The sequence below is a fragment of the Pinus tabuliformis genome, chromosome 3_2 (assembly GCF_031772625.1).
Source record: "Pinus tabuliformis cultivar Carrire ecotype Pingquan chromosome 3_2, CPIR1, whole genome shotgun sequence".
NCBI classification, from domain to species: domain Eukaryota; kingdom Viridiplantae; phylum Streptophyta; class Pinopsida; order Pinales; family Pinaceae; genus Pinus; species Pinus tabuliformis.
In genome coordinates, this window is record NC_142302.1 from 167,642,283 (window position 1) to 167,656,089 (window position 13,807).

The following is a 13,807-nucleotide window of genomic DNA, read 5'->3' on the forward strand; positions in this document are numbered from 1 at the left end:
GTGGAATCTTCTTCTGAAGAACAATCTCCCTTGCATGAAACTCCAACACCGGATGATCCTTTAAGTGATGTAATTGATAGAATTGGGAGACTCAATCTTGATTCAGTCCCAACTCAATCGACAGAGCAGCCTGGACCATCTCAGAAAGATCCCCCAAAGTGGCTGACAAAGACACTTGAAAGTGTTCATCCTGATGAAATTGGAAAAACAGGAACCAGAAATACAAACCGACAAGATGGAGGTGATGTAGATAACTCTAATTCACCTGTTGATATGGATGTTACTTATGATTGTGAATTGAACTTGTCTACAGATTTTGAACCAACTTCCTTCAAAGAAGCTGCTTCTCATGATGAATGGAAAGAAGCGATGCAAAAGGAGTATGATGCCCTCATAAAGAATGGCACTCGGAAGCTGGTTGATCCTCCATTTGGAACCAAACCAATTGGCTGCAAGTGGGTCTACAAGAACAAATACAAAGCTGATGGCTCACTTGACAAGCACAAAGCTAGGCTTGTGGCAAAAGGTTTTGCACAGAAGGAAGGGGTCGATTATGAGGAAACTTTTGCCCCCACAGCAAAATGGGCCACCATCCGGACACTCTTTGCACTAGCTGCTCAGAACGGTTGGAAAGTCCATCAAATGGATGTAAAAACTGCATTCTTGAATGGAGATCTAAAAGAGAATGTTTTTATGTCCCAGCCTGAAGGATTTGCTGTGAAAGGACATGAACATAAAGTATGCAAACTTGTGAAGTCCTTGTATGGCCTCAAACAAGCACCACGAGCCTGGTATGAAAAACTAACTGAGCATCTTCTGAAACTCAACTTCAATCATTTTGATCTTGATGATGCAACTTTATTTGTCAAGAAAGTTGGCAAAACAGTTGTGTATCTTGTGGTATATGTAGATGATTTTTTAATGACAGGGAACAATGAAAGCTATATTGCATCCATAAAGAAAGAATTAGGAAAAAGTTTTGAAATGACTGATTTGGGCTATGTTCATTACTATCTTGGCATTGAAGTAACCCAACATCCAAAATCCATATTTCTTTCTCAAAAGAAATACATTGGAGATTTGTTAAACAGATTTGGCATGACAGAGTGCAATCCTCTTTCTACTCCAATGGAACAAAACTTGAAGCTCACATCTATTGAAGGAAAGGAATTTGAGGATGCAACAAAGTATAGACAGCTTGTAGGAAGTCTCATCTACCTCACTACTACCAGACCAGACATTTCATTTGCTGTTGGAATCCTCTCCAGGTTTATGCAAAAGCCTTGTGAGGGACATTGGTCTGCTGCAAAAAGAGTTCTAAGGTACTTGAAGGGAACTCAAGACCTTGGAATCAAGTATACACAGGTGGACGACTTCAGCTTGATTGGATACTCTGATTCAGACTTCGATGGAGACAAAGAAACTGGGGTATCTACTTCAGGATATGCTATGAGTCTTGGATCAGGAGCTGTCTCCTGGAGATCACGCAAACAATCAGTTCCAGCAGATTCCACAACAAAAGCAGAATAAGTGGTAACAGCTGAAGCAACGAAAGAAATTGTGTGGCTCAGGAAAATTCTTGAAGATTTGCAGGTAAAACAAGTACAATCAACTCCACTCATGATTGATAACACCTCTGCAATAAAGTTGGCCAAGAACCCAAAGTTCCATGATCGTACTAAGCACATCAATACTAAATATCATCTGATCCGACATCATGTTGAGGCCAAAACAATCCATCTCCGTCATTGTTCCACAAATGAGCAAATTGCAGACATCTTCACCAAAGCGCTTGGAAGAGAAAAGCTTGAAAGATTCAGAACGATGCTTGGACTCACCAACATCCCTTCAGATTAAGGGGGGGAATGTTGACACCTAATCCTCAGCGGTTGGGTGAACCTGGAATGTGAACAACCATCAAGAAGATGAACTGATCAGTCACATTCATGTATATAAACAATAGCTACCTAATGAAATAAACGAATCAGTTTTTCTGCCCAGTTTGGAGTTACTCCTGGTCTGACAGGATCATTTATCTCTGTTCTTTTGAGCCTGAGACTCTGAGGGTTTTAAGAACCCCTTTTCCTATCAATTTCAGTGGTGAAAGATTCCACACCCAAGTTGATAATCTCCCTTTATCTTTTTATTTTTATTGTCCTTGTTTTGGCACAAGAATAACTTGAAGGAGAAACGAAATTCTAAGACAATTTCTATGTTCTTTAGGCAAAAGGGTTTTTGGTTGAGCACAGATTCAAAGGTTTTGGTCTTGAACAGGAGCCATTTAAAGCAATGAAGGTCTTTGAGGAGCGAAATTCTCAGAAAACGCAAAATATTTTTGTTTATCACTTTTGTGATGGCCTCCTTATCACAGGAACCCCCTTAATACACACAATAGAGGCGTGCGAATATTTTTGGGCAATCAATAAGGGTTCTGATTATTTAATCTTGCCCTGGATGGGAAGCCAAATTAGAAGGGAACTAAACAGCATAATTATTGGTTTGTAGAGTTCACAATATCTCCAAAGGGGAACAACGAATCTATTGAATTGAGAAGCGGAAGCCTACTGAAAGAAGACAAGTACCTGACAGCGAGAATCTATTTAATTGAGAAGCGGAAGCCTGTTGAAAGAAGAACATGTGCCTGACAGCGAATCTATTGAATTGAGAAGCCGAAGAACATGAGCCTGAATACAATTCGCTTGACCTTGAGCACAAGGATCTTGGACCATTGAACTGGATAGGGTTTCCTGAGTTATCGAAAAGGCTCAAACTCGAACTTGTAGGTGCTTACGAAGGATAACTACAAGGTGTGTTGGAATCGTGATGGACCCTAGGTCAGCTTCAAATGAAGTAAATTAGCTCTAGCAGGGCTTCAGCCTACGTTATTTGTGCTTCATCCCTTATAACGATGTTATTGTAGACAGATCCATAGGTGGAATTGAATAGTAAGATACTAGGTTTTCTTTACAGATTTCGAAGTCTAAATAGAACTATAATTTGCCAAAAATCGATGATACGAGTATTGAATTGTAATCTATTGTGCTAAACTGGGAAATTTGTATTGAGCATGTTGTAATTGGTTGGAGCACTGTGAAATGAATTGGATTTTTATTTGAGCTACCCAACGATGTTGTAGTGTCATCACAGTTGGAAATTACAGAATCACATTGTGAGCATGGTTGCAGTGTTAATTTATATTTTGTTGCATGTTCTACACATAAGTCTTGCTAAAACCCTAGGGAAAAATAGCACAAAATTACCTTGATCAGTTATAGCAGCGCCTAACAACCACCTGATAGCCGACGTGATGTGCCACTTTATCTCTGCCACCTACATCACTTGTATGTTTCCTAGCCCATTTGTCAAGAGCACATGTTAGAAGGCGAGCACAATCCAACCCAAAAGGTGTGCTTTTCATTATGCAATCAAGTATTTATGCTTGTTTCTGATTTGGGAATTTTGGCATGGATCATTTGGTGACTTGGAAGAAGGAAGGGTTTTGACTCTGGTTTTGTTCCCTCACTTTAAACGGGGGGTTAATATTCAATCCTAGTCTTGTGGGATCTCCCCTATTGGCCTATGGCTTTAGGAAGGAAACTACTTGGGAAACCCTGATTTTGGTAGTGTGGTCCTGTTTTCCCATTGCATATTTACCACCCCCCTCCGCACATTACAAGCCATATTCAGTATTTCCATTCTTTGGGTCCACAGGGCGTTTGTCCACCCACTCCCCATGTCCACATATCCGGGTTAGGCCTGGAAACATTGCCCCGAAAGTTGATGCAGTTAAAAGCACATCATGGCCACAAGCAAGAAACAAAAGAAAAAGAAAATAATAAAATGCAAAAGATGGTCAAGACATTAATAATAACACGTGGGCAAAAGCCAAGCATGACCTCTACCCCTTATTATTATGGCCATCACCCTAGTTCCAAGGGCCACTAGTTGCCCCAATCACATCATTAAAAGAACCCATGCATGTCCAAACCCCTCGAGGACGATGAACTGCCCCACCTTTAAGGGGGTGATAATTGTTATACATCATTCACAGCATGCTCTCATTTCCTAGAGCTTCGAGCAGTAATACAAAGAAAAATCAAGAAAAAGCAAAAAGAAAACAAAGAGTGGTGGAAAAACAAAGGCTAGGGTAACTCATTCAACCACGATTGATCCCTCCCCACATCTGTGCACCCAATATGTGGCCTTCCTCATTATTGCTACCCCTTTTCCCATGGCATTTGGCTCTCAAACCCCTTTATTCCCATCCATTTAATCACTATTCACATGCCACCTATTGATTGTGTTGAGAAATTAGTTAGGTGATTTCTCTTTGTTAGTAACTGGTTGTGAGTGCCTTTTACAACTTTAGATTAGGATCTTCTTCATTATGTTATTAATGTTCTTCTTCACCAAATAGCTACCAATGCATGAACATAAATAGACAACAGACACAGAATGTAGGCTATCATCCAGGGCCAAAACCTCTCACTCTTTGAGAGGAAAACCTGCACAAATTCTTTATATAGAGATTCCAATTGACAAATACCAAGACCAAGACCCTTGACCTAATAGCCACTCCAAGACTAAGACACTAGTTCTCTTAACTATCTTCTCCTTCCTCCTTTTGGTTCCTCTTTCGCTTTGTCCTTCTTATCACTGTGGTCTCATCATGACACTGAGATCTTCTTATTGTAGTTGTACAAAGACTATAATAGACCAGAACCAAATCATAGCACAGAACTTATCAAAGCACTGTACCGAATTGTGGTCTCCATAGCTTCGAACTGTACCATATATGTACCTTCATCCAAACTGTGTTTCTCTTTATCACCGAGATACTTTCTCAGTTATCCAAAGTCTTTAAAATGTCTTTGTTGTCCCTTCACCACTGATCTGAATTCCTTCTATACTTTGTCATCCAAACTGTCTTCTTTTATATTGTTGTCCATCCGAAATTCACGGAGACATCCAAAATGTCTTCTCTGTGGAGATCCGCACTATATACTGTGACTGTCCATCCGAATTCAGAGTGAGATTTGAGTTCCTTTGACTGCGATTATATTTGAACTGTTCATTGTACCCATCTGAGTTCCATCCGAACTTGTCTTTGCCTTGTCCATTGAAAATATCAGAGGTATATCAAATTGTTGACTGTGTTTATCCGAAGGTCTTTCACACCTATATATAGTGGTTGGTCCTCCATAAATAAGTTGACATGTGTATCTTGAATAGTTGTGTCCCTTATTTGAGTGAGCCGACATGTGTATCTTGAACAATTGTGTCTCTTATTTGAGTGAGTTGGCATGAAACTTCTATTTCAATTTGAAGCCGACTAGAAGAGGAGAATCATGTGCTTGTCTTGGAGGGCTTATAGACTCATGACATTGACTTTAATGACAAATCCTAAGGCTCTCAATGGGAGCCAACTAAACATAAAAATTCTTGCTCATGAAACCCATGAAGCAAGGTATAATAATAATTTTATTTACTTCTTTTCATCATTTACAAAAATCACAATTACATGTCGTTATGAAGATCGAACCTAGTTACACTTTTCAACACTCCCTCTTAACTAGGGAGGTATTCATAATGGTACTTGGGCATTCTCAATCTGAAGAATTTCTCATAAGAAGAATCGGATTGGTAACCCATCTGTATAGCATCATATCAACCAGCATTGTCACATAGCAAGGCCTTGACTAACAACTCTATCCACATGATCAAAGCACAATGTTGGCGAGACCAATGATTCATAGACACCATAATCATTGTCTCTCAAGGTACATACTCCACTTGGCTGTTCACAGAGTATGACCTTCTTTGCACTATTCTTATCTTGGGTAGCCAGTCCTCAAAGAATATCAATCTTCTACAACTACTCTTACCTTGGATGTCGTATCTCATCCTCAAAGAGCATCGGATGCCAGATGTTTACCCAATCCTCCATTCTGTCTTCCTGGGTCTTCACCAGAATGATGTGTCTATCTCTCCCTCTCAATTAGGGAGGACATATCAATTCCAATAACGGAATGTACTCATACCTACGGAAGGAATGTACCTAAGCTCCCTCTTGGCTTTGGAATTTCCAAGTTTTTTCCAAGTAAGAAACTTTTTTTCAAGCTCCCTCTTAATTAGGGACCTACAGCAACTTCTCAACTAGTTGTTTCAAGAGCTCCTTCCTTCGATGTCATGGATTTCTTTGTCAAGGATTCTTCATCTTTTGTGGCTTCTTCATAGGGCACAAACCATCCATCACTTTCATCCATGGGTCAATCATGTCATTATTCCTTACATCCTTATATAGTCCTCTTGGAAGACATCCACAGTTCTTCCCTTGGCAAACCTACATAAACCCATCCAGATATTTGTTCAAAAATAAGAAATGAACACTTAAATCAAAATTACCTTTGTGATGATCCTTCATCATGACATCTTCAAGTTTGCATCAGCATCCTACATACATGTTGACATATCTCCCACAGATATCCATTGTCAAGGGTCTCCATCTTTCACAGATTTCCATCAAAGTCTTCATATCTTTTCGAGAGATCTCCTAGTCAAATCTTCTTGGTCTCAGATGTTGAATGCCTTCTTCTATGGTTGCATAGTCTATGATCTCTTCCTTTCTTTCTTCACATATTTCATTCCCGGTAGCTTTCAATCAGAGTTCCTCAATTATAGTCATCCACCTCATACTTCATATGAGGACATATTATGTTGATTTCATCTAGTGTGATCCAGATTCCATGCCTTTCGACAACCTTTCATAGGAGGAGATTCCTTTCCTTTGATCATGCTTCTCAAGATCGAGCGATGATCCATGTTACCTGCAATCATACAACATGACTTTATTATATTGAATACAAGCATACATACCTTATTTACCTTTAGGTCATTTAGGCTTCTTTCAACAGCTTCCTTGATTGAAAAGAGCTTCAACCCCTTGATCGGCTTCATTTTCTTATGTCATCATACCATCATTCCATAAGTTGGAGTTCCTAATGAAACACTTGCTTCTTTTCTAGATCAGTGAACCTTTCGAAGAAGATTCCATCAGAGAATCTTGAGGATATTGCATATCCCTATACAACAGATGTTTCCTTTTGACTTGATGTATGATGAGACTTATCCTGGATGAGTTCTTCCCTTCCTTTAGTTTTCAATGAGGTTCCCAAGAGCTATAACCTTCACAGTTGACTGCCATAGATTTTGTTCCAGTTGTCCTTCATGCTTCCCTATGGTGATGTTACGATCTCTTGCTTCTAATGCTTTTCCTCTTTCAACTTCCTCCACTTCTTTGGTGAAATGGACTTCTTCTTTTATCTTCCTTGTTATTGCCCCTTTCGAGTTGGGGACAATCTTTCTTGTTGTGCTCGTAGCATTGAAACTTAGTTATGTTCTTCTCTCCTTTTGACAAATGTCTGAACACTTTTTGCTCTTCTTCTATCTTGCATAGAAACCACAAGTTGTTGAATGGGATAGCCTTCTTATCCTCATTTGTTACCTTGTTCATCAGTTAGTGCATTTAGAACAATGAAGATTATCTCTCCCAGATTTTGCAATTGAGATCTTATGAAGATAACCTTTTATCTTTTGACACCTTCAGTTTGTGTAGATCAGATCTAAGTGATATGACCTTCTTTATCGCATCTTCAGAGCGTAGTTCTACCAGTTTATCATATATCTCTTTGATGTCTCCAATTCTGCTATATAGGGATGAGGGGACCTTTGACTGGTTTCATTAGAGTCCCTTGGGCCCTTTGATCCCTTTCCATGTATTCGGATAATGCTTAGATCATAAGAAGCAAGATAGAAGAAGAGCAAAATAAACAAGCTATCTTGATAAACCTGGATTGAATCATCAATTATGAAGAATTTGAATGTCCCATTACAAAGAGGTAGGCATCTGCAATGTTTACAACAAAGGGGACAGCTAGTAAAATGAAATTTCAAGTTTTCGGTTGTGTTTTTGGAAGAACACCTCCTGGTATCCTGTTGGAGTCATTCACCGTAACAAGCAGGAATCTGGTCTGAAAATTTGATTTCTTCATTCACAAGTAAGCTTTGATAACAATATAACATCATATAAGTTTAGTAATAATTTATTGTAATTTTTTACAATATTCTTGATTTCCTTCTAAATTCTAATATCTCATAATACTTCACAGTTCTTTAATCATAGAAGTTTAGTAATAATTGACTGTATAGTTCTTCAATCATAAAAGTTTAGTAGCCAGCCTAAATCCATCTTCACTATGGATCTACCAAGCGCCGAGATTGATCAAATCTCTCAATATATAAATCCATCACCATAGGGAAGCATGAAGGACAACTGGAACAAAATCTATGACAGTCAACTGTGAAGGTTATAGCTCTTGGGAACCTCATTGAAAACTAAAGGAAGGGAAGAACTCATCCAGGATAAGTCTCATCATACATCAAGTCAAAAGGAAACATCTGTTGGATAGGGATATGCAATATCCTCAAGATTCTCTGATGGAATCTTCTTCGAAAGGTTCACTGATCTAGAGAAGAAGCAAGTGTTTCATTAGGAACTCCAACTTATGGAATGATGGTATGATGACATAAGAAAATGAAGCCGATCAAGGGGTTGAAGCTCTTTTCAATCAAGGAAGCTGTTGAAAGAAGCCTAAATGACCTAAAGGTAAATAAGGTATGTATGCTTGTACTCATAATAAAGTCATGTTGTATGGTTGCAGGTAACATGGATCATCGCTCGATCTTGAGAAGCATGATCAAAGGAAAGGAATCTCCTCCTATGAAAGGTTGTCGGAAGGCATGGAATCTGGATCACACTAGATCATAAGAATCTTTTTCTTCGTGGCCTTGAACTCGTGAATACATATCACCATCGAAAATCTCAAAACCCTAAGTCTTGAGACTCCTTTTCTAGGGCTTTTCTTTGAGAGCGTTTTTGCTCCTTTGAAGCATTGAACCATTATTGAGTCTCTCTCTTGAATGAGCTCTAGTTTGATCACTTCATGCCCTATACTTAGCATATCTATTCTAAGTGATCTCCTTTCTACCGGGATTCCTCCCATCGGTGAAAGGGGGGATCTTGGCTGTGGTGACTGTGGGCCATTGTCCCAATGTTAGCACTTAGTCTAGCTATTAGTCTTGTAGTGTTTCCCTGTCCAAGGCCTGCTAGATTTTGTGGTAACATGGCCCATATTGAGTGAGCATTCATTGCACTAACTTCCATGTTTTTCCAGCAGTTTAGAGTGATTAATGCATGTTTACAGCTTGTTGTGCACTGCTATTTTATTATAAAGTGCATTATCCCTTCTAATTTGTAGTTTAATTTGCATCGCTTTCAGTACACTTTAGCTTGCTGGTTTATTTTCCCTGTTTGCTGATTTTATTAGATTCCTACAGCACAGCTGATTTATTTTATCAATTCAAGGTACTACTTATCAGTGTTCATTTTGCAGTTGACACCTTAAATCTCTTAGAGATACCCCCCCCCCACCGCTGAAATTAGCACTCACTAACTTCGAAGCAAAAGGAAACAAGCAAGGTGACAATGGCTCATTTCCTATAGTTATCCAGACTCCTCTTACCTTATGCAAGATGGGAATTTTAAGGTGATAACAAGATCCTCTCAATATGTGCACAATCAAATCGCCCTAAATTAAGCCCCCAAATCTCCAAAGCATTAAGAACAGTGGGTTTAATGATCATATTAAAAATGTCTACTTTGAAGGGAGACCATGCATATATATATATATATATATATATATATATCAATGTTGCGAACATCGATGATCATATTAAAAATGTCTACTATGAAGGGAGACCCTGCATACATATATATATATGTGTGTGTGTGTGTGTGTGTGTGTGTTGCAAACATCGTCATCTGGATAAAATCGGCAAGGATTCGGAAAACCAAAAATTCGTAAAATATCAGTAAAAATCGACAAACATCCGCAAAATTAAGATACCATCAAAATATCTGTAAAAATCAGAAAACATCCGCTAGGCCAAAAAATCGTGATTTCGAGATAAAATAGGGATGTTATCGAGATGTTCGCAACATTGATATATTATATTGGCATACACAGGTTTGAAAGCCACCTCTATGCTTGATATAACAATATTTACTCTGTAGCACATTTTACTTCCATATTGATTGTATGGTACTTACTAACTTAGTAAATTCCACGGGTCAGCTGAAGTCTCCCTCGTGTAGCGTATCAGTATCAAAATTAATATCAGACTTTGTAGTTAATGGAAATAGAATTGACTGAATACAAATATCTACAAATATCAACAGAAACTACTCGGGATCTGAATACTTCACTACATATCCCGATACTAAATTCATAGTAAAAGGAAAACCAAAATAGGACTCACAAAATTATGCTTTTCAAATTTTGGTATTATTGTTTAGCAATATAATCATTATAATGTGCAGCCAGTTCAAATCCTTCATAATGCACAAGCACGGAGGACTCCTTTATTCTCTGAATTTGCATATTACTTCAAACTGGAAACATTTGATGAACAATTTTACATTTCGGAAAACACAGAATTTGCATATTACTTCAAGTGGAAACATTTGATGAACAATTTTACATTTCAGAAAACACAGAAAAAGATACTGCAACACAAAATGCTTTCATGCCTCAAATATATTGGGAGGTCAGCTTTACACCTCTCTGAGGTACATTTAATGATTCTTCCTCCTGAGCCTTGCGCCGATAATCTTGTTCAAATCTATCCAAGGCATGTAATTCATGGTATAATTCCTGCATCACAAGAAAAATGTTTCATACAAAGTGATTTTGCATCCTCATTGTCCTCTCTGACATAACTACTATCTATAAAAGTACAGAATCCTTTCTCGTCGTCAGGAAAATGACCTTGAAAATCTTCTAGTAGACAGAGTTCAAGTCAGCCTCTAGAACAGTATATGATACTGTGGACTTTAAAATAAACAAGCTATCTTGATAAACCTGGATTGAATCATCAATTATGAAAAATTTGAATGTCCCATTACAAAGAGGTAGGCATCTGCAATGTTTACAACAAAAGGGACAGCTAGTAAAATGAAATTTCAAGTTTTCGGTTGTGTTTTTGGAAGAACACCTCCTGGTATCCTGTTGGAGTCATTCACCGTAACAAGCAGGAACCTGGTCTGAAAATTTGATTCCTTCATTCACAAGTAAGCTTTGATAACAATATAACATCATATAAGTTTAGTAATAATTTATTGTAATTTTTTACAATATTCTTGATTTCCTTCTAAATTCTAATATCTCATAATACTTCACAGTTCTTTAATCATAGAAGTTTAGTAATAATTGACTGTATAGTTCTTCAATCATAAAAGTTTAGTAGCCAGCCTAAATCCATCTTCACTATGGATCTACCAAGCGCCGAGATTGATCAAATCTCTCAATATATAAACCTCTTAAAATGAAAGAGATTTGATCCCTCTCAGTGCTTGGTAGATCTGGATTTAAGATGGATCTAGGCTGGTATATGAGTTAAACATATATACATTTAAAAAAAAACATGAAACAAGAATCTTAAACATGGAGATTTTTAACCTATGAATAGGCTTTGTAAGTTTGTTACAATACCATGGGCCAATACAAAGGCCTATCATTCCCAGATGCCCAAAATGCTATAATTCATTTCATATGACACTTCATGTGACATTTTTTTAATAAATCAATTTTAAATTAAAAAGAAAAAAAGGACTACTTACTTTTGAGAATATTTCAAAATAAACCTTCTATTTGGACTAAATATTATTTTTTAATTTAACTTAAAAAATAACGAAAAATTTAAATTTAAAAAAAAATATATATATATATATATATATATATATATATAGGAAACTCGACATTGAATGCGGACGAAATTACATATCGCTCTCATACTACGTTCTAAAATGCACCTCTCCATGCAATTAAGCAATTAAATATATATAATATTTTCTAAACATTTTGAATTCTACATAAATTAGAAAAAAAAAGACCAGCATAGATCCTTTTTAACTCTAGATCTACCAAGGATCGAGAGGGATCAAATCTCTTTTCACTCTAAAAGTGGTTTGCACCTCAAGAGATTTGATCCCTCTCGGCTCTTGGTAGATCTGGAGTTAAGATGGATCTAGGTTGGTTTAATTCTTTTTAATTATAATTATAATTATAATTTTTATTATTATTTTTTTTTTTTAATTTAATTTGATTTATATATAATTTGACCGAGTCAAAATGTTTTAATTAATAATTATAATTATTGATTTTTATTTTTATTTCATTTTATTTTCTTAATTTTATTTTATTTTATTTTTATTTATGTAATTTGACTAGATAAAAATGTTTGGATAACATAACACGACAGGACATCACAACATCTCTTCAATACTAGACTAGACAGTGCCTCTCAGTGCATTAATTAACTGTATTTTAAGACAATATTCTATGTTCTTTCTATAAATTTCTTCTATATAAATTTCTTTGTAACTTTTATTCCTTGTAAGATTATTTTCAATCTTCATATTAATGTTTTTTTTGGAGAAATAGCTGACATGTAGTGCTATGAGGAGCATATCTATGCCATTAAAGTCTTCTAGGGCTTTCGCATGGCCTCTTCTGCACCAACTATGGGGGTTTTGAATATGGATCTTTGTGCAAATACAACCCCAAACACTGGATTCTTTGAGTGCTTTATGTAACTTTGATAATCCCAGTGTATCACAATAGGATCCAACTCAAGACCAAATAAACTTGGAAGCATCTTCCAAAGCCAAATAGCTTCACAACTCGCCAAACTTGTTGCCATATACTTGGCCTTTGCTAAACCGAGTGCCATGGAAGTTTGCTTCCTACTAAACCAGTAAATCATTGTAGATCGCAAGCTAAAGAAACACCTTAAGGTGCTCTTTTTGTCCACTGGACTCCCAACTGTTGAAGAATCTAGGGCACACATAATTTAATTGATTCTTCATTACATGATAACAATTTGTGAAGTATTTATACAATTTATCTTAGTTCAATGTTTCCTTCATTATTAGTGTGTGTATGTTAGCTTCATCAAACTGCTATCAAAACCAAAAGAGACAAGAACACAAATGTTTGGCTTTCTGCCAGGGCCAAAACCTCTCCCTCTTGGAGAGGAAAACCCACACAAAATTCTTCTTATAGAGATTCCATTGACGAATACCAAGACCATGACCCTTGACACATTCTGCCTCTCCAAGACCAAGACATCAATCCTTTTCTCCATCACTGCTGAGATCTTCATCATTCCTTCACTGCTGCATTATTGAGACCCTTACTGCTTCTGCATTACCATGACTGCTCCAGAGATTACCACCGATGTAATCTCTATACCTTCATCGAGAACATGATCTTCAAGTACAAGATCATATCTTGTGTCTGCACCTCGTTATCATCATTGTATCAAGGTTGTGATCATCATGGTTATTACTGCTCCTAGTAGCACGTCAAGACTGCATCATACTAGATCTGAATACTGTCTCCTTTCACTGGTATGCCAAGGATCTCTTGATCATCATCGAAACCTATTTCGTTATCAGAGTTATGCCAAGACTGTAATATCTAACATAATCTTCATTGAGTCGAGAGAATAGATCTATCATTGTTGTTCATTGTGTTTGGGCTGCTATAGGTATGCCACCGAGGTTTATATACCAAGACAATACGGTACCCTCGTCCGAGCTCTTCTCTACTTCAAGTCATAGGTATGCCGAGAGTGTATTTAGCCCAGAACTTTGGTCAACACTACGTCCTCATCACACCTCCTAGAT

At 37.2% G+C, this 13,807-nt stretch overlaps 1 protein-coding gene across 3 annotated transcripts in view; it reads right to left on the reverse strand.

The window, feature by feature from the left end:
• The window catches only part of LOC149180322 (protein PSK SIMULATOR 1-like), a 200,142-nt gene that overhangs the window by 111,979 nt on the left and 74,356 nt on the right, over positions 1–13,807 (reverse strand). For all 3 annotated transcript variants that reach the window (XM_089416021.1, XM_089416022.1, XM_089416023.1), the window contains one exon: positions 10,679–10,772. In XM_089416021.1, the coding sequence (XP_089272147.1) occupies positions 10,679–10,772 (94 nt within the window). The remainder of the gene's footprint in view (positions 1–10,678; positions 10,773–13,807) is intronic.